The sequence below is a fragment of the Letharia columbiana genome, assembly GCF_014066305.1.
Source record: "Letharia columbiana isolate WasteWater2 chromosome Unknown Sc0000045_s0, whole genome shotgun sequence".
NCBI classification, from domain to species: domain Eukaryota; kingdom Fungi; phylum Ascomycota; class Lecanoromycetes; order Lecanorales; family Parmeliaceae; genus Letharia; species Letharia columbiana.
The window spans coordinates 105069-128638 of NW_023501089.1; the positions used below are offsets into that span (position 1 = coordinate 105069).

The 23570-nt window shown below is 49.6% G+C and overlaps 10 protein-coding genes across 10 annotated transcripts; 4 read left to right on the plus strand and 6 right to left on the minus strand.

Annotated features, from left to right (window-relative positions):
- Positions 1-250: 250 nt before the first annotated feature.
- On the minus strand, positions 251-2660 carry HO173_010020 (uncharacterized protein; the record flags this gene model as incomplete). Its single annotated transcript, XM_037311906.1, has 5 exons — positions 251-700; positions 817-927; positions 976-1560; positions 1619-1922; positions 1972-2660. 5 exons carry the CDS (start codon positions 2658-2660, stop codon positions 251-253), a joined length of 2139 nt encoding a protein of 712 aa, XP_037161150.1.
- A 476-nt stretch (positions 2661-3136) lies between these two features.
- On the minus strand, positions 3137-5921 carry HO173_010021 (uncharacterized protein; the record flags this gene model as incomplete). Its single annotated transcript, XM_037311907.1, has 2 exons — positions 3137-5114; positions 5809-5921. The coding sequence occupies 2 exons, from the start codon at positions 5919-5921 to the stop codon at positions 3137-3139; spliced, it is 2091 nt and encodes a 696-aa protein (XP_037161151.1).
- An 849-nt stretch (positions 5922-6770) lies between these two features.
- On the minus strand, positions 6771-8334 carry HO173_010022 (uncharacterized protein; the record flags this gene model as incomplete). Its single annotated transcript, XM_037311908.1, has 7 exons — positions 6771-6970; positions 7055-7190; positions 7281-7438; positions 7510-7642; positions 7733-7962; positions 8021-8162; positions 8224-8334. 7 exons carry the CDS (start codon positions 8332-8334, stop codon positions 6771-6773), a joined length of 1110 nt encoding a protein of 369 aa, XP_037161152.1.
- A 1722-nt stretch (positions 8335-10056) lies between these two features.
- HO173_010023 (uncharacterized protein) lies at positions 10057-10505 on the plus strand (the record flags this gene model as incomplete). The annotated part of the gene is made up of 2 exons (XM_037311909.1): positions 10057-10114; positions 10225-10505. 2 exons carry the CDS (start codon positions 10057-10059, stop codon positions 10503-10505), a joined length of 339 nt encoding a protein of 112 aa, XP_037161153.1.
- Positions 10506-10953: 448 nt separating this feature from the next.
- HO173_010024 (uncharacterized protein) lies at positions 10954-11822 on the plus strand (the record flags this gene model as incomplete). The annotated part of the gene is made up of 2 exons (XM_037311910.1): positions 10954-11502; positions 11568-11822. The coding sequence occupies 2 exons, from the start codon at positions 10954-10956 to the stop codon at positions 11820-11822; spliced, it is 804 nt and encodes a 267-aa protein (XP_037161154.1).
- An 848-nt stretch (positions 11823-12670) lies between these two features.
- On the plus strand, positions 12671-14127 carry HO173_010025 (uncharacterized protein; the record flags this gene model as incomplete). The annotated part of the gene is made up of 2 exons (XM_037311911.1): positions 12671-12881; positions 13628-14127. 2 exons carry the CDS (start codon positions 12671-12673, stop codon positions 14125-14127), a joined length of 711 nt encoding a protein of 236 aa, XP_037161155.1.
- A 553-nt stretch (positions 14128-14680) lies between these two features.
- HO173_010026 (uncharacterized protein) lies at positions 14681-16815 on the minus strand (the record flags this gene model as incomplete). The annotated part of the gene is made up of 4 exons (XM_037311912.1): positions 14681-15112; positions 16325-16399; positions 16451-16537; positions 16609-16815. 4 exons carry the CDS (start codon positions 16813-16815, stop codon positions 14681-14683), a joined length of 801 nt encoding a protein of 266 aa, XP_037161156.1.
- A 761-nt stretch (positions 16816-17576) lies between these two features.
- On the minus strand, positions 17577-18620 carry HO173_010027 (uncharacterized protein; the record flags this gene model as incomplete). The annotated part of the gene is made up of 1 exon (XM_037311913.1): positions 17577-18620. One exon carries the CDS (start codon positions 18618-18620, stop codon positions 17577-17579), a length of 1044 nt encoding a protein of 347 aa, XP_037161157.1.
- A 198-nt stretch (positions 18621-18818) lies between these two features.
- On the minus strand, positions 18819-19312 carry HO173_010028 (uncharacterized protein; the record flags this gene model as incomplete). The annotated part of the gene is made up of 3 exons (XM_037311914.1): positions 18819-18911; positions 18967-19094; positions 19285-19312. The coding sequence occupies 3 exons, from the start codon at positions 19310-19312 to the stop codon at positions 18819-18821; spliced, it is 249 nt and encodes an 82-aa protein (XP_037161158.1).
- Positions 19313-22858: 3546 nt separating this feature from the next.
- HO173_010029 (uncharacterized protein) lies at positions 22859-23416 on the plus strand (the record flags this gene model as incomplete). The annotated part of the gene is made up of 1 exon (XM_037311915.1): positions 22859-23416. One exon carries the CDS (start codon positions 22859-22861, stop codon positions 23414-23416), a length of 558 nt encoding a protein of 185 aa, XP_037161159.1.
- Positions 23417-23570: the final 154 nt, after the last annotated feature.

Below are 23570 nucleotides of genomic sequence, written 5' to 3' on the forward strand. Positions count from 1 at the left end.
GCGCCCACCCCACTCGTGGCTTGTACTCACAGCCGAGCCCGCTGCGGCTTAGCTCTTGTGTATTCAGCTCATACTTCTGCTGCGCATCGGAAGTCCCACCGACGTGGCTCTCAGCGATAGGCCTCGTCCGTCCATAGCTGGCAACACACCAGAAATGCTCTTGCTGAAAAAGGATGCTCCCAGTGAATGTCTGGATGCGGTCGTATCTGGAACAGCTTCTTTCATGTCGTTGTGGCATATTACCCATAGTCTATTCAATGACCCAAGGCTGATCGTTCACCTCCTCTTCGGTCGGGCGTTTCCGTCTTCCAAACAGTCTAGCAAGACCACCCTTTGACGGTTCATATACTTTCTCAATTTCAGTCGTCGGACGGCTGTTAGTTAATCCTTCCCTGCGATCCAAACCTAACGCGACTGCAGGATGCAGTAGGGCGTAGAACGGTATGTACCACTCAGACGGCTCTGGACTCTCATGCTTCGGACGGAAGACCTCGAATCTTTGACCGCGCTGCTTCCAGGCTTGCTTGCGGTCACGTTTCATTGCGCGTACAATATACTTTTTCTTGTTGTCGTATACCCGGCCAAAGCCTTGAGCCAAGCTGTTGATGTTAAACATGATGAAATACGTCACTAACGCGACTATTATTACAACGTATATGAGTGCTGTCATGGAGAACTGATCGTTAACGCTCCAAAGAGACTAAAGCTTTATCAGTACGAAAACGGCTCGTATCTTCTGCACGCCTTGACATGTACTTCGTGGCCCAGAGTCCGACATTGTATGGAGCAGGCACGAATTGAGAAAGACAGACTTACGGTGGTGAATGCAAGCGGAAGAAAGAAGATGCTGACGAATGTGAGCAGCTTGACATTCTCACCCAGCCTTGTTGACGCCCTACTTTCGATTACAGCGCTAGCGTTAAACAGCTTGGTACTTGTTAGCTTCAGCCCCATATATGAAGCTAAGGTACATACAGCGTCCCTCAAGGCTTTCGTCGATGCAAGCTTTTGCCTAAACGATTCCCGTTGGTTCTGCAAAACGCGGTACTGCCTTTCCGCAAAAGCTAATTGACGCTGGTCATGCTCGGGCAGATCTTTCACCCAAGGTAGTCGAGCAGCCTTATACAGCTCCCATTGGGTGATGTTGTCCGTGATACTGAGTTCGAACTCGGACAAGCAGTCGATGGCCCAGAAGTAACGTCTTGACCTCGAGAACGCGCCATCATCGAATAGTAGGTTGTCGTGCTCTGCTGGCTTCATCAGAGAGTCGCCACCATCAAGTATATAGTCAAAGTAGGATAGAAACTCCGCCCAACGATCAGTTATTCTCTCTAGTCCTTGACCAATAAGATTCAGCTCAGCGCCCGGCTGAGTGAGTCTACCCAGGGCGTAGCCTAAGGCTTGTGCTCTGCCAGGCGATGAAGGACCCATAGGAAAGGATGTATTTTTGTCGTTGAAGAAGCGATCTGGCGCAAGCACAAGCAAAGTCCAATATTGGTTTGTCTTGCTAAGATCATGATCAGGATGTTGTACCGCATCCACAGCCACTGGCGAGTATATCTGGTCAAGGTGGTTAGTCAGTGCTTCAATGACATTCGACATAGAAACATCAGCTCACCGTGTAAGCGCATTTGCGGAAATGCCAGCCGAGAGGATGTCCGTATAGCGGACCATGCTTCCAAAACTCCTTGACCTGCCATTCTGTGACTTCGCGTATTTCGTAAAAGTTGGTGTGAAAACCGTTCCAAGCGTTTGCATAGGGATTCGTTGTGGTACCTCTCCGCTTGGTCTGCAAGTGGTAATCCAAGTGATCCCATAATCCCAGTATCTTGTCTGTGCTCGTAAAGTATGGTATAGGCTGTCGCGGGGCCCTCTTTTCGGTCGGGTAGATGCTTTCGCCAGTAGTAGCCCCTTGATACAATCTAGAACAAGTCAGCGAAAGCCACCGAGGGCGAAATCTTTGCGACCTACATCAACCTCGACCATGGCGCAATCTTTGAGCCTTGCGCTTCGACTTGTAGCTCTGATCCAAAAGCCTGTTCACCTAGCCTGTATAGTCTCGTGCCGTCCGCCGCGTCGAAATCAACCACCATGAAATCATTGCCTGGGTGGGCCCTCAATTCATTGTCGAACTGACAAAGAAATTCAAGATCCCGCTCAACAGGTTGTCTGGATGTAGGGTAGCTGTCTATCGGTACTCCGAAAGGACCACTGCTCTTCAGAATATTGGTTTTGAAAAATTTCAGGGGTAGACGGTCATCGTCGGGCATCTTCCAGCAGTCCCCGAGACGGGCTTCAAGTAAATTTGAAAGGGATAGGTTGAAGAAGCGGTCTAATTGGTTGATGCTCCATTGACTATAGGGAATTTTGAGCGCAGTGCTGATGTCTTCTGGCAAGTCATCGCTCGTAGGTGTCCCCTTCCTCGGAGACCGCAAGTTTTCGGCAGAGGTGTTGAATATCTCTGCAGTCCGAGAAGTCTCGCTTGAGGTATCGGCGTTGCCACCGAGTCCTTCTGCTTTTCTCCCTCCATTGCTGATCTGCGTGTGGTATTCCAAGCTCTTGAACCGATCTTCGTGCCCTTCCAGCTTCACTTCGATGCGCTGCAAGACATCCAAAATTTTGTAGAGAACGTCACTGGATCGTATTGGTTCCGTCATCATACAAGGGACTGGTCGACGCGGTCAGGCCAGGCTCCAGCTCGAGACGTTTCATACTTGACTTCTTATCATGCAGCTGGCAACAATAAACTATGTGCTACCGTGGCGACCCAGATAAAACTCCGGGCATGCTTTTGCGCATCATTCCTGGTGCCGTCAGCATACGTGACACTGTAATACTTCACTTGTGGCGAAGCTCAAGTCGGGTAACCGGCTATCTACTCGCTGGAGCCTGGGGTCCAAGTTGTCTTGGCCGGTGAGGGCTGAATCCCGGGATACCTTATGTACCTTAAGGTACTTTAGGTATCCTGATCGGGAACGGCCGCGTCCGACCAATCATTTGACATTCAAGAGACCATCGAGATTAGGGCTTAACCCTATATCATAGCCTCGATCATCGCTTTTTCCATCAATATATACAAGTCAATATACACACAATATATACCCATTATGCACCGCAGAACCCTCCATTGGTTACACTAGTAGTGTAATGGCTCCCATGACCATACCCAGAGTCCCAAAAGGACAATCCCTAATCTTCTTTCCACCCTGCTGCTTCCCCCTGTGAATGCCACAACGCTCGACCCATTGCCAGCTCCCACGGTCGCTCCAGGCTCGCCACCACTGCCAAAAGCACTCATGATCAATCCACCCAATCCCGCCTCAGTTGTCTGCGCGCTCGTCAACGGGATCGTCTTCGACCCAACCTGTACCCCCGAAGGTCCCAGCGAGACCACAGTTCCATCAAGCGTCGCTGCAGTCCCATCGAGCGTCACGCTCTGTCCACCAATGGCAAATCCAGTCGGTGCAGCGGTAAAGATCTGACCTCCTACCGTGAAGACTGATTGCAAAGCGGTTTGTGTGGGGAAAGGGACAAGTTGACCGTCTACGACGAGCACACTGTCATCGGACGGAATGGCATACGTAGTCCCAGATATTGTTGCTGCGTTTCCGCCTGGGGTGAGAATGACACCGTTGGTAAGGGTGATCGGTACGTTAGATTGCGGGCGTGGGGATTGCAGGATTGCTCCAGCGCTACTTGGAAGAGCGTAAGATGTGCCGTCGACAACGATGGTAGAAGACCCGACCGATATGGCATGGCCATCAATGTCACTTTGACTTCCAAGGCTGATGGCACCGCTTTTGAATATCGCGCCGCCATTGGGCGCTCTGCTGACAGATTGGCTGTCGATGAAGACTGTATCAGCCGTGCCAGGGGTTGGAATGGCATATGAAGTGCCCCCCACGACAACACTATCGGACCCCACGGACAGAACTTTGCCCGAAATCTGCGCCTGACTGCCAGGCGGGTACGTGGATGTACCTATAATCACACCCCCGTTTGCAGCTTTGACCATCAACTGTCCGCCAACAAGGACAGGTGTCGAAGTCGGAAGTGCATGTGTGCTACTGCCTATTACAATCTTGTCTACCCCAACCGAAATTGGCATATTGGCAATCTGCCCTTCATAGCCTGCTGTATACGTCGATTTTCCAATGGCAGCTCCACCGTTCAAGGCTTTTTCGATGGTACTGCCGCCAACAATCAGTGGGGTTGGCGAGGCAAGCACTACTGAAATAATTGGCAAAGGCAACTCAGCGACCCTCAGAGAACTTTGGGGACTGTGACTTGAGTCTTGCGGATCGAAGTTCAAACTTGGGGCTCCTGCTTTATTGTTATTGTTGTTGTTGTCGCCACCACTGCCACCGCCATGCGGAGAATTGTTGGAGGCTCCATGTGAACTTTGATTTGGCGGAGATTTTTGGGAGTTGTCTTGTTGGTCTACTGGACCGGAATCTTGGCTTGGCTTTGGGGCTGGCGTTGGGCTCTCTCCAACATTGCCACCCTTTGAAGCATTCTCTGCCTGGCCAACGGACCAAGCTGGATCATTGTTTCCATCCGATTGCGTTTCTTTTGATTCAGAAACGAGATCTGCTGACGCAGTCGGAGGATTCGTTTGCAATGGTCCATTCGCAGAGCCTTTAGGAGGTGGTGTGGGCGAAGCTGGAATATGTGTCGGAGCTATCCCAGCCGCTGGAGCTGCGGTCGCTGATGGGTCCAAGTCCGGCTGTGCGGGCGTTGGAGCTACCATATTCCGCGCCGCAGTTAGTACTCGAGGGGGATCCCAGGACCCATACATGCCAGGAGTGCACGTGCTCCATGCTGGATCAATCCCTCCCAGGTCACTCGGAATTTTGAGGTTTTTTGAGTAACCCTCGTTTGCAGTGTTAGCTTCGTACTCCTGAAATTCTGTGTAATTGATGGCTTGGAACAATGAGGCTGGCTCTGGGCCTGTCTGCGCTTGCATCCACAACGGACCAACATAAGTTGAGAGCGCATCTGATGGGTAGGCAATTGTGGTATCGTAAATAGCACCTGTCGTGAAGCTCGAGAAGTAGCCGCAGTCGTAATGGGCATTCAGACCGTGGTAGGCTACATAGACCGAAGGAGAGATGCTGTAGAACCGTTAGAAGATGCCGAGAGATGATCAGGGTGGAACTTGCAATGTGAAGTTGCCGGCAACAGTACTGTAGTGACTCGACACTGGTGCAGCAGTAACAGATGAATTCATACTATTAAGATCCACATGCCAGTATATTATTTGGACGCTGGAAGCATAAATTTCGCAAGTCTTCGAGCAGCACTCCATTGGAGGTTCGTACGACTGTTCTGTGATGGTGGACATCGTAAAGGTGTCCGTCCAAACAGAACCGCCGCCGGGGGGAGTCCCAGTCGTGGTCACTGTCTGCAATTCCGCAAGAGCATTATATAACTTTGAACATGAGCAGAATGTTGAAGCAACGGTTCCAGGAGCGTAGCATGGGCCTGAAGCCCAAGGGTTCACCCAAGCGCTCGTCTGTGAATACAGAGCGTGAGTTGAATTGGCTATGTAAGTCGTGTTTGTAGGGAATGGCTTCGTCATCGCTAAGACGCACGAAATCGGTCAGCATATAGATCTCGAAAACTTTGTACGCCTCGAACATATCGGCATGCAAATGGCACCAGAAAAGAAATTCTCGTAAAAAAGCAGGGCAAGAAAGAGAAACAGCCAGCCGCGTTTGTGTCCATTAAAGAAGAGGAACACCAATAATCTGATCGCAGCTGGCATTTCGGATTCGATGGGTTCACGGCGAAAAAGGGTCAACCAACCTGATGTAAATCCTACTTGGGCGGTCATGAGTGAGGAAAGCACCAAGCGCAGACTCCAAAGGAAAGCCATCACACCAACTCAGAGCCCAACCGACCGAGAGCGCAGAGGACATGGTAAAAGAGAAAGAAGAGCAGTGAAGGAAGAAGAGCTGAGAGTTTGCACAGCTAGCTGGTCAAAGAAGGACCCGAAATTGCGTACCTCGGTAGTAGCAGTACAGCAGGCAGTGAGGCAAAGCGGCGCGTACTATTTATACTATACACCAAAATCCTTCTGTGCGCTAAGGAGTAGTCTAGTATCGCCATCCTGACCAATGGGATTTTCTCTGAGTAAAACATCTTGGTTCTGACGCGTTTTGTAGGAAACTTTGTGATCTTGACTGTGGTAGGAAGATGGGATGGGAAGGAGGTTGATTCTAGGTCTCCAATATCCGAAATGCCAAGGATTTCAACGATATGATTGATTGGTCAATATTATCTGACAAGATCGCTTCGGACTAGCGCGCGGCCTCGCTAAAGACTGGTAAATTTGGGAGCCACATGCTCCATCCTTCCTCGATATTACGATGTGATTCACACCATTATCTCAAAGCGATGGTGTAGTCTTTGACTTCATCAGGTGCATAGTTGTGGACATAGACTTGGACGGACCCATCTACGTCATCGAAGAAGACCGCGTGAATGAATGCAAGCGATTGTTCGAGGAGAGAAGGAGTTCTGGAAAAGGGAAGAATCATAAAGGAGTTCATAGATGGATCCGATGCACCGTCAGTTGCTGGTCGTGGAGTGTTCTGGCCATGACATTCCAGAAGCCAAGGTCATTATCGTTGTTTCATACCTAGACGTATCATGGCATGCTGCCTGGGAATCATCGATTATTACGTCCAGTTACCACAACAGCTGCTGCCTACTCAAGGCGGGCGAGAGCAGGTAAATGGGGCCAGCGCCGCTCGAGCATGGCAACGTCACAACAAAACCTGCCAGCCTAGCGCCCCAACTAGCCCAACCACACTCCAGCCAACCAACCTCTTCACCACGGCAGCCGCACCTCCAGTAAAGACAGTCGGCGCAGGCGTGCTAGCCGTAGCGACATACGACGCATTGGACACGTTATTCCCGATGCCGCCGACGGGGTTGCAGAGGGTGTATGAGAGATCCGAGGTGACTACCCCGGCAAAGGATTAGTACTTGGGGATCGATGTAGCTTGCTCGAGCCGAAAGGAACAGAAGAAATAGGAGTTCATCATACTTTGAAAGTCAGAGGCACTGCACGTCTTTGATTCACAGGAATTGAGGTCGCTAAGGCTCGACGAGTTGCAGATGCAGGTCTGATTTGAAAGGCTGCCGCAGCCGGAAGAGGGAATGGATGTATTTTGGCATTTTTGCTGATTGGTGATCGTTGTCAGCTTCTTGGATCTAATTCTGCTAAAGCTGGCTACACTTTGTTAGCACGGACGAGAGGCAGGATGACTTACGGCACATAGCGGGTAGCTTTCACTCTTCGTCGGGTCCTTGGACGCAACAGCTGCGGCGACAGACGTCGCTGATGCAATGGCTGACGAGACCGCCGAACCGAGAGAGGACATGTTGTGGTAGACGGGACCGCAGAGTTCTTGGGCTAGGAGAGATGTGGCTTTTGGCTTGGAATCAGTAATACTACTACATGGAATGGCACAGCGAAAGTTTGATCCGGGGGTTCCTTACTCGCCCTATCTCCGGCACTACAGCTAATTTCCTCGCAAGCTGCTGTTATACTACGATACACAGTCCCGCAAGCACAGTCGACGTTGCTGGTATCGCAACCGGCATTGATGACGCTTTCATTCGCGCAGGTTTGCTATTCCAGTTTTTAGCGGCCGCACTGTGAAGGCAAGAAGAGAGAGGTGAATAAAGAGGAGGTATGGGAATCATCCTATTATACACTTACAGCACACAGCGGATAAGTCAAGATGTTGGTTGGATTCCCAAAATTAGGCTGCGGAGTAGCAGTCGCCAGGACGGCACTCACAGCTGTGCTCGCCGTGGCATCAGCTGGGTATGTCGGCAAGCCAGATGCCGTCAGTGAGGCAGTGACATAATAGGAGCTTATGGCTGATAAGACGCTTGCAGGTTGGCCGCCAACAGGGGCGCAGAGGGGGATGCTTAGGTTCTCAATCTCTGGAGATAATTATCAGTGATTGAGGCTTTTGATTCTGCTGAGATGGAGCTTGATTACGCTTGAGCTCGTCGGTGCTGCATGAAGTTCTTTCGCAGCCGGCAATCGAGACGCTGAAGGTTGGATTTTGGCAGATGCAGGTTAAGTTTGAGAGGCTGTTGCAGGAAGCTGGGGCTGTGAGGCCGAGAGGGATGCATTTTTGCTGTTCGCAAGGGTATTTTAGTTGACACATGATAGTTAGGTCGGGGATGAATCTTGCTGACAGCACATGGGGGCCAATTGGCGAGGTTGGTAGGGTCACCGGTGATGTTTGTGGCTTTGACTGCGGCGACGGACAAAGCGATCAGCAAGAAGGCGGAGACTAAAGGCATCATGTTGCCTTTGTGTGGCTATGGTTGATGTAAGTAGAGATACCCTGTAGGAAGATGATGCTATACAAGGACAACTCTATGAACGATCACATCGTCCTGGACGTGCCATCGCAGCTATTTGTGCATTTCCACCCTTGCTCCTAGCTGGTAACTTTGGTGACGTCCAAGGTCCAAACATGTACCCCGCAGTCGATTTGTACTCATACTTTTCGTTATTCATGCAGATTTGGTGTTCAGGATACCGTCAAGCTTTTTGGGACAGCCAACCATTTTAGAGCGCTTGCACGGAGGAGCTCGTACCGCTCAGGAAGCTAGCTGAGCTACGTTGACTGCCTAGATGCCTCAAGGAAATGTCATACGTCGCGCATGCTATGACAATCCCCGATCGCGATCCTAGGAATTGCAAGTCAAATTCGCATATAGAGGCCGTCCTAACGAACTCCAATCTCTACCACTTACACGCGCCACATATCGACTCCTCCTCGCAGACACTGACGCCTCACTCCATGCAGGGCAAATTACCCGCCTGAGGCCGATCGAGCTCGGGTTAGGAGTTCACTATTACGGCGTGGGAGATGTGGCAGGTGAGTGCTGCGTGGTGGTAGAGATCGAGTCCGCCTCGATGGTGGGCTGTGAGCCCGAGGTGGAACCGAGCAGAAGACACGTGTTCGTAAGGAATTGCAAAATGTCCAGAGCTTGGGCAACGTTTGGCGAGGGCCTGAAACGTAATCCACGACTGCCTACACATTAGTTTCGTGGCCATGGAGCCCAAGAGGGAGAGGGTACAAGATCCCGATTGATATTCGCCCGGGAACAAGCAGAGGGGCTAAGATCTTACCCAGTGATGTTCTCACAACCAATTTTTCCAAAGCCTCCTTCGCGAGCCGAACTTTGTCATGGGAGCATGGCTTACTCTTACGTTCAGAGAATATTCGTGGGGAGATAATCCATCATGGAAGAACGCCTCCGTGGAGACTATTGCCATACGTGTATCATGGCAGCCGCATCCCGGCGTGGCTAGGGTAGGCAAGAACTACGAGTAGCTAAAGCGTTCAATGCTGCGCTTTTTTCCAGCTAAATCCTTCTCGGTCCATGTCTAAGAAAGCTTACTATGGCCGCTACTATCAGGGATAATATTCCAATACATCATGCAAATTGGATTCTGCCCCGATGATCTTGTATTTCCAGGCTCTGTCATTCTGCATGTGATAATCAGGGAAGAGAAAGTGGCAAAGTCATGCATGGAGAGACTCTCAATTCACAATAGGAGATTCCTCTCTTTCTTTTCATTTGCGCATTATTTTCGTATGGATATCAATTCAAACGAGATGATTCTTTTTGTTGGAGGATATTGAATAGGTAAGATTAAACGTACCAAGAAAATTCCTTACAGATCGAATAACGAGTTTTCAGGAAGGGTCCGTGGAAATTATCGCTATCGCTTTTTTATGATACTGCGTCCGAACTGTGGGGCTTCTGTAAATCTATAGAGGGCTTTTGCCGTAGATGTATGACAGTTTTGAGGGGAATTTGGCGAAAACCATCACGTTTTTGGGGCGCTGCTCAGGACTTCCATAGTCTCATCAAAGGGTTTCGCCCTTTATGCACGACGTTTGCTATATTATCCTACCGCCAAGCCAGAATCCAGAACTGGGACCAACGCTGATAACAAGTTGACAAACAACGTAAACGCAACACACGGAAGGAACAAAATCACATGTCAACATGGCGCAACACTCCGTTGAAGCATCCACCTCATACCGCGTTGCTTCACAAGTTCCCGGTACTTAAAAGCCGAATACCCCCAAAGACTAAATCTGTAATCTCAAAGCCATCACCTTCAGGCTTCACTTCAACTAACACATCCTTTATTTTTACACTGGTACACTCCAGCTTTGTCACCGCGACCGAACTCCTTGAAATGGACTGGCGGCTACTACAATCGAAGCGCCCTCTGGCTCACAGAACCAGATACCATCATCATCATCAAGTCGCTCGCAGTTAAACACCTTGCTTCCGAACTGCTAGACACTCTGAACCTCGACGGGCTTGAGGGTCAAATCTTTGCTCAAGGTGGCTTCAACAAGGCCGGCTATACTGTATTCTGGATATTCTACGAGTCATCTGCTCTGCGTGTCTCTGCCTCTCGTACCGCACTACAGGGTCGAGAGTGAAGCAGAGGTCCTGTCTTACCTTATGAAAAATATGAGCAATCCCGTTCCCCGTGTCATTTCTTGGGATTCATCGGCGGCAATCGACTTGGGGTTCGAGTGGATACTTCTGGAAAAGATAGAAGTTGTAAACTCGAGATTGTCACCGCGCTCGCAGCGCTCCTAGGGCAGTTGCGAGATTACAAATTCGACCGCGTCGGCAACCTCTACTTCAAGGGTCGTAAAAGACATCCAGATCCTGAAAAGCAGTCTAAAGCTGCCTCACTAGCCCATAGTCTTTCGATCGATAGCCTATTGAATGCCTCAAGAAGCAACCATGAAAAAGACGGTGATTAGCATGAGCGACTAGCTAGCGAAGGCATAGTTGTGGAGCTAGCCGACGTAGTCGCACAAAAGCAACATTCTCCTCTGGAACTAGACATGGGAACTCTGAGCACTACATCGGCAAACGATGTTGATCACACCCAAACGAAGATCTTTGCTGAGAAGTCAGAAGACTCCACGACAGGTGAATGGTGCGAACAGGATCGCTATATCGTTGGCCCGCTGCTTGACCCACTCTTCTTTCTCTATTGTCACCGGTACTTGCCTGGGAAATGAAGGCCATTCAGAGCTTCACGTGAGTGGATGGCAGTGGCTTCAAATGAGCTGGATGAAGACTGGTCCCTTGGTTAAGGCATCGACGAATCACGCAGATTTCGGTGATGACGACTGGGGCAGTGACTGCGATGGAGAAGCTCCGGAGATAGAAAAGTTATCTAGCGACTATCGAGACGTGCTACCTTGGGTCTTCCCAGCTGCCGAAAACGTTTCTCCCTACGTTCTCTATCATCACAATCTGAGCCTCGCAAAGATCTCAGTTAATCCCGACACTTACGAAATCACAGGTATCATAGATTGGGAGACGATCCATGTAGTACCGGAATGGGAGAGTTCAAGGTTCCCAGAATTCCTCACAGATCAGAAAGATCTCGAGGAGATCGACGATGATGAGCGCAGAGTTCCTACGCCGGCCGGTATGATGAGGATGGTGAGGACTAAAACGCTACGGTGGTGGAACGTAAGGACCGATGGGATAACGGGATCTTGAGGCAACATTACGACGTCGCCTCGCGTCGTACGAGCAGTGAAAAGCAGTTCTCTGGCTATAAAAGCGACATTGCCAGGACGAAGCGAAAATTCGAGGAGATGACCATGGAAATCACGGAACTTTCAAGTACTGCGAGAGGATGGCTCGAGCTGTACTCGATCAACAAAGTGGTGGCTACCGAAGGTGAACTAGAGATTGGGTACAGTTCGCCTTCTATCAAGCTTTCATGAGCGTTGCATGAGTTTGTCCGGTAACGTACGGGATCATAATGGATGTTTCTTATCCTTTTGTACAGAAGAACAACGGGGCAAATCGCGACAGAATGAGCTCTTTCACCTCATATTAATCAGATGAGTCTGATTGGGTTTCTAGAATATGAAGATACTTGTAACGTCGTAAGCAGACTTTATGATTATCCTGCTCTGCTGTTACTATGTTGCAATCTTACCTACAGTGTAGGTACTCCTGCTGCGCTAATGGTAAAGCCATCACCAGATGTGCCAGGTCGCAATCGCATAGACGGCATTTTCGTCTCGGATGAAGCACTCAACTCGAGTACCACCGCTAAAGCTTCAAACGTTCTTTGAATTCCCCACGCCAACGGCTCTAGTCAAGACACCATACTCCGTTAGGGGCTCGGGACTTATGCGAACGTGAAAGACCCGAATTCTTCACGGTCGGTGAATATGGAGTACATCGCCGTATTTGTCTGGGGCTCGCACGTGTTGAAAATCCGGAAGACAATCAACTCATCTGCAATAACCAGACGACATCTGCCTTCTACGACAAGACACCCAATCTCAGGACACAAAGGCATTGATCTCAGAGTAACAATAACCTCTTCACGGACGACTAGACAAAGGGTTCCCAACTATGGGCAACAATTAGAACAATGACCAAGGCCCTGGGTCATTGTGCGCAGTCTCGCACATTCTCGCTCTTTGTTGCACAGCAAAGGATACGTATAATCCATGCCCGAGCCATTTTTACTGCAACATACTCTCAACATCCGATCCATCTGCAATCAACGCCTGCCTGACATAATATTTCGGGTATCGCCAATCACTCGGTCGCAGCAATGGACTACACACAGAAGTGGTCAGACCTGGAGGGGTGCATCAAGAAGTCTGTGATGACTGAGGAGGAAGAAAAGAAACGAAAAGAGCGCAAAGCCCACCAGCTTCGGATTATGGTTGAGCGCGCTGACACAGCGCTTGAAGGGAACAAACGGCTGTTGGAAAAGCGGCGGGGCGAAATGGAGATTTGGGAGTCCAGCGACCAAAACTGGAGTTTGTACCTGAGAGATAGGAAGAACACTCTAAAGGGGTTGAAGCTTGAGAAATCAAATACACGGGAAAAATCCTCTTCCACATAGATGGGCTCCGCGACTCATGAGGATTAGGAACTTCCTCAGTTTGGGGTGGAAATGAGACGTGGGAACGACCTCATCTTACTACGGACAGAAGAAATCTCGGAAGTCGCTAAGACTAGGCCTCAAAGCGAGTAAGACGTCAATACAACATACGGGCGTCGCGAAAGTGGAAAGCGTGGTTAGCATGCCTTTGGAAGAGACCTCAAACTTCGCTCTCCCGCATTTCATCCATCTCTCAATCGTAACATTTACCAAATACACTCAGAATTCATCCACCTGACGAGCCGGTTGCCCATCTTAGCATCGCAACCTGGTAGGAGCACCCCTAGTCATCGATTACACAAACAAGCCCAATCTTGAGACACAATGCATTGAGTTCTGAAAGGGATGCTAGCCCACAGAGGGCCAGACACAGTATGGTCTCCCATGTGTAACACTTTTGCGAACACTGGCAAAGTCTGGGTTCATTGTGCGTGAAATTCTCGCGTCTTCGGGTTCATTGTTGCGTCCAGAGAAATGAATAAGAACCCTGCGTCAACAGTGGTTGGTTCCTATCGACTATACACTCCCGGATCTTCCAAATTGCACCAAAAGCTCCTCCTGTTTTACGTTCTCTGACGTTCTCTGATTTTTCCAACCCACGATAGTACTAAAACCTACCAGCCACTACAGCAGAGCTACGACACCAAAGAGAGGCTCCTTACGACTCAGTAAAACCCAACGGTATGACTGCTACTTCGTTTACCGCAGCTACCGCTGACGCCATCGAGTCTCTAAGTGAGGAAGACCTGAAAGCCGTCCTATCCTTAATCAATACCCAAGCGGGCATCAATCTGACTATGGACGATATCGAGGCTGCTTTGACCTTGGCCAAAATCAGTGCTCCCGGTACCGACAAGCCTGCTGCATCTATCCGCAAGTCGAAAAAGAATCCGGCTCACAAGAAATATCAAGCCGGTGGGGCTGACAGCCAGCGACAGGAGAGAAGAGAATACTTGGCTGCGTATCAGCACCAATGGCGGGCAAGGCAGCCAGAAGGCCACCGAAAAGCCGAGTATCGAAAGTATCTGGCCAATGAAACTGATAGCCACCGAGAAGAGAGGCTTCGAAGGAGGAGGGAGAAGAGGAGAGCGAAGAAGGAGGAAGCAGAACGGGCGCAGTAGTGGAAACGCGTTTACAAAAGGACTAACATTGCGTGTTCTCGGAGTACTTTGGAGATGGATCATATACTTTTCGCTTTTTGCTTCCCGGCAATGATTGCAGGGGATTTGCTTCTCTGTCTCTGCTGACAGTTGCGTGCAAGCAGCGTACGATTACAATCTATTAGCCGCACTTTCGTATCAAAGTCGCCAGCATGAGATATTACCCGAACTTTTCCCCTTTCATGCATGAAGGGGGCATGCAGCATCGTCATGCGTTACGTGCATGTAGGATATGTCTCGCTTGAAAATTCACTCCCAACACGAATCTATCAACACTTGAGTAATAGCATCCCCTTTCCGGATACTTCCGACATGCCATCTTCCTTGAATGCTTCACACCAGTCCCAACGCTAAACAAATTAGAACGTCTTCATCCTCTGCGAGTTCAATGCTTCATGTGGCGACATCAGCTTCCACTGCTGGAGGAGAACATGGCAACGAGATGTATCAACCGTAGGTTCGAAGTTTCCCTACACCTACACCATTCGGCACGCTCATCGTCATACCTACCGAACTACGACTCAAAATCTACCGCTTCCTCATAGAGCGAGGCCAATTGGCCGTCCTCCGCACCTCTGGAGCCATTAACAAGGAAGCGTTCGACAAGTCCTGCGAACATGCTGTTTGCCGTCTCGCATTCAACTGCTACTTGCCATTTGACATCTGTCCGAGCCGAGTGCCTTGGAGTATCATACAAAATCTTGAGCTCCGGGTACAAACCGTCAAATACCACGATACTTCTTGTATCGGTTATTTGAACACATGGCTGCCGCGCTTTCGCGCCTCCATGAACAATCTGAAGACATGCAGGATTCGCCTTGACTTTGGACCTGCTTTCGATTACGAAACTGATATTTTTACGGCCATCACAACCCTCGTCTCCTTGCAGAAGGTGACGTTGGCGATCGCTGTGAGCGCTGACCCGGACGCCCACAATGATGACGACCTTCACGGATCAATCATAGCCGGATCGGGACCGTGATATGTACCTAGACATGCACTGTGAGATTCATGAGGATGATATTTCAGGGTACGAGTAGGCTGCAGGCGTGTTAGAGCAGACTTTGGGCAGTGCAGTGTGGTGTGAAGACGAGAACGCCATGCACCTCGAGTTTCATCCACAACAGAGCGCGGTGCTTGTCAACTTGAAAAAAATAGGATGAGAAGACGGAAAAAGAGGACAAAGAGTAGTCGTCTTATCAGCACTACCAATCTTCCGAGTCCATGACCTGACTGTGGCCTCATCCAGCTTAAAACTGGTGATATTAGTACACGATTCGAGCTGAAGAGCGAAGGCTTCGTTCGAGCAGAGTGAGGATTTTGTTAGCAAGAGCTTGATGTCAATGATTCGAGGATCAAACCCGTGGATGACAAAACTTCGTACCATTCTACGAAAAGCTGATTGTCTAGTGACCATTCAACCTTTCGTATTGAGCCTTTCTACAAGGACAGATGTGGAGAAACCTACCATAATAAGTGATTTCTGTTCTGCTTTGAACGTCCCCGTTTGTCGTGAGCTTCCCAGAGCATTCCTGAACCGTATCAACAACTCCAGCGTTCATTGCTAGGTCGATGCGATCGATGGACAACAGGTATGCGTTCCTATAATACAAAGTCTTTGCACGGCACTCATCCATCTGAGCCATTCGTTTCTTGCGAGCTCGCATGAAAAGGGTTTGTCTCGTTGCACCGCAGTATTCTGAGATTGGCCTCACCTTTTCCACTGCGTAACGCAGTGGGCGCTGCCGTTACCACTACGTTACGTTGATGCGTTGCTAACTTGCTAACAACCAGATTGGGCCTTCAATGCGATAGACATCAGCGTTCTTCTGATAGACCTATATTGTTGACTGATTCAACTAGGACCCATTTTCAGACCCGTCCTCTGCACTGGATCTGTCTGGCGTATAATTTGATTGCATTGAACCCCATAATTCGTGTAATCTAGCAACTGTGTCCTGGTTTGACTATCTGATAACTTCCGCCTCTACAATGGATTGCGTTTGCCCGTCCTCATTCCGATTCTGATTTCGCAAAGCATTCCAAATACTAGACGCGATTGCCTTATTCCATACCCATCTGCCATAGACTTTACAGCCTGCTTCTTGGCTTGCCTCGACGTCAGTCTCTGTTTCGCATCATGAAGTGGCAAGCATACCTGTGAAGACCCAGTGACGAGAAATATGGCTGCCAACTGTTTCTGAACCCTGCCGCCACGGATCACGTTATGCTTCTGCTTTACGTGAGCCATGAATACCAAGCCATAGCAGAAGGGCGTACTTACCCTCAAGCAATGGAACCAGATGTTTCGATACTCGTCGTGCCCACCGAACTCGAGGTAAACATCTCCGTGGTTCTCAAAGAGGTGCATCTAAGGTATGCATTAGCTCGGATGTAGTCCAGATCTCCACACAAGCAGCTCTGATGTCCAGAAGTACATACCAGCTCTGGACGCACGCTGTTCCAGTCCACGAGGTCTCGGCACTGGGAGAATCGAGGCGTCGCGTAGATGATCTGGACAGGTGGGTAACTTGCAAGAGCTCGCCGGGCGTCGAGGATCTTTGGAGCTCCAATCGCAGACTCGAAGAGCTCCGCTAACTGCCAGATGATATCCTCCTCCCATCCTTCGTAGTAAGGAGTTCGGAACATGCTCACTTTCTTTCAAGGTTTACGGAAGCCTAGGGGTAGAGAAATATTCGAAATAGATGATGTTGATGAGTGAACGTTATTTTGCAGGAGCAGTGAGAAGATAGACTCTGAAAGTGATACAAGGAAGTGACGAGTTAAGGTATTAAAGTTTGCGGAGCACGATGTGAGTCTGTGAAGGTCGAAAATAATTTTGCGAGAATATGAGTGAATAATGAAGCAAAAGAGAGAAACGAATTAGCTAAGAGGCCAAGCCCAGACTACGAGTGGGCTTGACTATCACCAGAAGCCACGAACGCCAACCATTGTTATATATGTATATGGTAACATTGTGAAATCGTCCCACTAAAGGAGTCAAACATATGAGATTTCCTGCCATTCTCCCAGCAAGAACTTGATAACAATGGTACCTGTACTTCGCTGGCAATGAAGCAGGTTTGGAACGCGATTGACCGCTCACGTGGGCGGCAAACGAGATTGACAGTAATAGCGCTGTGGCAAGTACTGAGCAATGCCTAACGAAATAAGACGGGCAATTGAATTGTGTACTGCGGTACAAAACTACTGGCGTTTCGTTAGATCAATGGCTGACGACCACGGAGTCAAAACTCTTGGAGAAGGATGCCTGATCTATAATGGGGTTCCTACGACTCACAATACCATGTATCAGCTTTGACTCCTCATCATCTGCTCGCACTCATGTACGTGGTTACCTAGGAAGGTGTCGATTACCCTTGTTCTCATCCTCATAAATCCATAGCTCTTTAGCTCTCTGATACAGAGACTGATGCCGGGAGAATTGCATCAGGATCGCAGTCTGGCCTCGTACTTAGCCTGCCGAAGCCCACACCTACTCCATCAACCTCAATTCTAATATTGACCTCGCCGAAGCGACCCTTCTCCAGCATGTAGGTCGGAATCCGTGCAATCGCTCTAATCAGCCACGCATACTCCATGAATGGTGGGCTAGTACGCAAGGGTATTGCAGGCACAATGCAGATGAAACCTTTGAAGCCTTCGAGACCTATGATCAAACCAGCAACCTGGTGAGTGCTGGGGAACTGCGCCATGTCGGTCAATCCACTCATGATCGGGACGAAGACGTCGTAGACGCCGAGGGTGTCGCCGTAAGGAGTGATGGTCACATTCAGGCGCGCTTCGGCTGGATCATTTGCGTTGTCCATGGTGACGACATCCGTGATGCTGATGGGCTCTAGTCCGATTGTGCGGTCCGTACTTAGCAAAGTCGCTGATATATTCCCCACATCTAGAGTCCCGTTGACCTGCCCTTCTTCTGTTGTTAAGCTTGCACTGGTTGGATGGTTGACGACTTGCACCCATCCAAGCACTTGTCTCTCCCACGACATCTCAAATTGCGCAAACTCGAACTTCTTCTTCGAAATCATGTCGTAGACTCCTAGGCAGGCAGCCCACAACACGAAGCGCACTTGTACGTTGCGTTTGCGCTTCGGAGTTGTGATAATAATCCTTACTTCTGGATAGTCGTCAAGCTTGTATTCTGTCCCGTCAATAATCTTGTCGTCCCAGTCTCTAAGTGCTAGTTCCTTTAGCGCGGCTACGGTGTTCACTAGACATGACGTTATGCGAAGCTTGGGCCCTCCTATCTCGTACGTCAGGCCAAAGCTTTGCGGTGGTATAGGGATGCCGAGCGTAGAATTGCTCATTCCAGCCGTTGGAGCGATGGGAGTGGAGGAATCACTGCCTGGGGTGAGAGCAGTTGCGGCTGTTAGAGCTCGGCTGAATGATAGAGTAGACAGGGCGAGGAAACAAAGAAACGATATCTTCATGACAAGCGAGGCTTCCACTGACATTCCAGCTGGAGAATAGGAGTCTGCAGAATCTCATCTTCGTCTGGCGGATGTTTTGAAGGTCGAGATAGCGGATGGACAATTGAACTATGTCGAAACGCAAGCGATATGCGAAATATGCGCTTCTGTTTCGTGTTTATCCCTCACGATTGATGAGAGGGTACAAATGCTGAGCAATCAGATCAAATCATTTTCTTCTACCCCAGACTTGCGGGTTGTCTGCTGAACAATACCCGCTACAATCGCATTCTCTTTCTGAGCGTGGACCTCCTGCAAGAGAATCAGCCAGCTGCTCGACCCAGCTTCTACGATACAGGCTACTCACATCTAACCCCGGCCCAGCACTCTGCCAGGCAGTGACAAGCATACTCTTCCTAATCCACCCATGATCCCTTCCGTCTAAAAGAGCCCTCACGCGGCCCATGTTCCACCTATGCGTTGGATATTTCCCACCTAAATGTAGGAGCATGAGACTGGGATAATTATCTAGTGCTAGCAGTGCTTGATTGAGGCATGAACCATAGTACACCGCCATGCCGCCACCAAGAGCGAGAGCGGCGCTGATGATAAAGGGAAGGCCTTTTGTGCCGAAGAATGAATGGATTTTAGTACGAGAGGAAATTCACCCGAATGATAGACCTACCTCCCGCGCCAAGAACGGCGGTCGTCATACCGCCTACGGCCTACATTTAATGAGTTTGTGACACTTTTCTTGCCAGGGGCAAAGGAGACCTACACTGCGTTACATCATACGTCAGTACCGTTTTGATGTTGCTTGAACAATCTGAGTAGTCATGGGAAGAAAGTAACAAACCGGTAGCACTAACAATGGCCATTGCACGTAGCATGCTGATTCGGACGGCCATCGTTCCTGCTCGGAGACTGATTCCTCAGAGATTTACTCACAATATCCCGGGACCACTTGAAAAGTGGGTCAGTCAGTGGGCCTACCGCATACTCCGTACAGGCCTTGTCATACCCGACATTGCCCAAGCCCCGAGGCCCCCTGAAAAGCGTCGAAATATAACATACCGAGGGGCGAATTCTCTCCAACATCTTTTTGAGGTTTCGTATAGTGTGTTGAAGGAAAAACGTGTAATTGGCGGCCACAGCCGGAGAGCTTGGTCAAGAGTTACAGATCATTCTTGATCATTGGTGGAGCAGCATTGACGCAGAGAACGGTACGCTATGACATTGCAGAAAGATGTACATCGCGACACAGCAATTGGGGGCGACTTTTGGCGTCGCGACCCCAGCCTTGTAGGGCTACTAGCTTCTCCAGATCTTGATGAGCCTGTCAGATCTTGCTTTTCTCATGCACTATCCGTGGAACGTGGTTAAAACTCGTTCGAGAGAATCGGTAGCAACTTGCTGAGCTCTATACCACATCTAAAACATCTGGCTCAAATCCTCCATGCCCTTTGACACTCAACTCCCACCTCGGTAATCTGGAATCGATGCCGCTCTTGCGCGTTTGCATGTCAATTGTATATCAAACACCTGCGTGCGCTGTCTCAACACACATTGATCCCTACAAGAGCAGCCAGAGAAGGCCTCGCCCTCAAATCTATAAAATTGCCTTCAAACATGCCCTCCATGCCATTCGTTATCCGAAAATGGTTGGTAGACGCCGCGACAGGTCTGCCCCATCTGACACTCTCGATACTGCCGCAGCATCCTGCTGCAACCAATTGTATAATCCCGGAGCTTGGGTTTCCTCGGCTGCATGCCCAATAATCATGACAAACTTCGATTACCATAGAGGTCCCTGGTCCAGACTTCTTGTACTATTATCGCCCTATAATTTCCTCACAGACCTCGGAGGAAAGTTGATCATCAGTCTGCTAAAGTCCAATATCGAAGGATAGGACCCTAAATAAATCTTCTCAACTTTGCCGTCAGCCTCGCAATTTCTGGCGCCCAGCAACCACTTACTTTGGCTCTTTGGTGCTGCTCACCATTTAGACATTTCTTGTTCGCCAGCTTCTCCAGATCTTACTTCGTGGGATCGCTGTATGTGAGTGGAGTTCCCGCAGGTGTACAATGTAGGTTGTTGCTAGTGCTCAGCGTATCACCATGTTTATTTGAACGAATGAGTGTAGGACACATCACCATGCCTCTATTCGCCACCCACTCCCTGAGGATATCTCTCTGTTCATTCACTCGCCCATCACCATAGCTCACGCGGCTGTAGTATGCTCGCCTCCGGACTATGTCCCTTTGGATCTGTTCTGAAGGTATCCTGATCCGTCAAGCACCATATGACGCGAATGTGATAAAAAAGTTATTGAGGTAGAAGGACTTGTTGGGGTGCTTGTCAAGATAGGGTGTTGTCCAGTAAACTTGCCCTGCGCAGCCCCCCAGGATAGCGCAGGTTCAGGGATGACGAGGGAGGTGTGACGAGTGTTTGGTAGGATGTTGGGTGTAATGTCTGAAGGTAGGAGGCATGATGCTGCTTCAATTTGAGATCCAGAGCGAGCGGTAGACAGAGTCTTGCGTCCCTTCTCAATGTGTGGCCATGTGAGATATTCCGTGTCTGTCAAACGGCTCGGTGTAGGTAATCAGCTTGGCGCTTGATCGTTGCAGATATCAGTAAAGGTAGAGTGTACTCAGAGGGCGCGTCATCTGTTTTGGTGAATTGAGCTAGATGCCGAGTATCTGTAACCTTCAATGTCGCTTCGAGCTACTTTGCTTCGTCTCAGCAACGGCAAATCGATACTGTGAGTGTGCCTCAGTGCGAGAACCGAGCAATTGGAGATTTGGCGAAGGTCGTTTGAACATTAGCTGTAGATACGGCGTTCAGATATCTTACAAGGCGTTGGATCAGACAGTTCAAGGTCGGCTGTTCATCATGACTGTGGCTTCCATACTTATTTCCGCGCACGTTCCGGAAAGACCAGACAGAGAGTATCGGAAGGCCAAACTCTTCAGCCGAAGCGTAGTGTTGCTCCTAAGCAAGTCTATGTCGCACGGCTTCGTCATCAGAGCTTGGAGATCTTCTGTGATACCAAGCAGCCCCACTTCCCCTGATAACAATGCAATCTTTATGAAGGAAGCTGCCTGCTCGGCTTATGATAAGTCACATCACGCAGTAAATGATACTTTTCTCCGTGTAGTGAACGACTCATGAAAAGGACCAGTAACGGAGGCCGTCGTCGCCCAATTTTCTCTAAGGAGCCGCAATCACGTGTTAGGGTGTTCAGCCCAGATCCGAATCATGGTACCCTATAACCGCTTACGCCCTAGGATCAGCTGGCCAAGAGGCTCTCTAGTGTTTGAACATTAACACATTCACACGATGCAACGTGAAATGAGCTGCACAACCTTCGGCTGGAACCGAAATGTGTTAAAGATAGTTTCTTCGTTTCCGCTGTCATCTGATAGTATGCTTCCCGCCTCAATTACTGGTCGGTCGTCTTGAGATGGGACTGCGCGAGATATGGACTCCTCCAACACACGAAGACCTGCCCAGTGCCGAGCCTATCGGCTCTTGTATCTGATCAAAGCATCTGCAGAAATCCCCTCCTTGGAAATTGCGACATGGTCAAGCTCACTGCGCATCTTGGGCGATCAAAGCCAATCAAGCAGGAGCGGGATGATGGTACTCAGAACCTATCAGGCCACCATACTGATCTGCTGTGGGCCGGTTGAGACATAGAAATCCATCTATTGGACCAGAATGCCCTTCTCATCATCCCATGACCGTGACCCTCTCGACCATTAACACAATAACAGCTCACTATGAGTACGAGCAGACCCAAAATGCAGGGAAGATTGGCTTACGCTCCTACGGCTTTGCTTTCGTCCACGGATCACCAGGGCCGCTGCGAGAGTACGTTGAATCTGAACGCAGGCCATGCCGGACTGCAGTCGAAAGGAATCCTTTCTGGGCCAGAAAGAACTCGTCACTCCCTAGGCGCCACGAGATCCCACCTTCCGATGCGATAGGGACCATTACTGGAACTACGTAAAACAGTGCGTCAAAACCTGGGCCCCAAGCTCAGATGATGTGATGTTGGGGCATAGCACTATGTGTTAGCGTTGTCAAGTATGTGGCCAAAGTAGCAATACTGCGGGATGTCCTTTCTGTCGTGGTTCTACCTAATTGCGCGGTTCCTAACTTCATGCTAGAATCTGTCTTCCATTCTATTTATTCTTGATTCCCGAATCCAACCACAGTTGTTACCATCCAGGCACACCCTGATATTCACGCAGCCATGCCCGTCCATAGACCACGCACCCCTTATTTCGCAGATCATTCCAGCTCAGAGTCTCGAGCAGAACTACGCACCCTAGCCCTCCAGCCCGTTCGACTAAACCGTGGGACAGCCTATCCATGTACTGAAAATGAACTGCGTGATGCGACCACTCTCAGCAGTCAGTCTCAAAGGAGCTACGTAAGCGCCATGCAAGCATCTCGCGATGTCTTCGCCCATAACGCCCTAGGAAGGAACCTCAGCTTTGAAGAGTACGATGCTGTTATCCGCCTTGAAAACATCGTACTTGAAGTTGTCGCTCGCCGCCGGGAGTGGAGCCCTGATCTCATTATCAAAGCTTTTTGTGACCTGGATCTTGTGTTCTTTGATGGGTTTCTTCGAGGCCATGTCTACGTCCAGTGGAAAACCGCTTCCTACTTTCCTCCGCCACTCCCACGCAGCCTGACCTTCGGCTTGACAAATCCTCTAGGCGGCGGAAAAGCTGTCATACATCTGAACGTCGATGCTATATGTTGGAACGACTCAACACTCGCTACCACTAGTACTCATTCGGTCTAGTCATGGGTATATGAAGGCATTCTCTGTACATAGATATCCTTCTTCCTTAGACATCATTAAGACTATCATATCTAGTAATAAGTCTCATTATAGCAGTAACTGCATACCCAGGTATTACCAACACTAATCAGTATACTTCAATACTAGTACACAG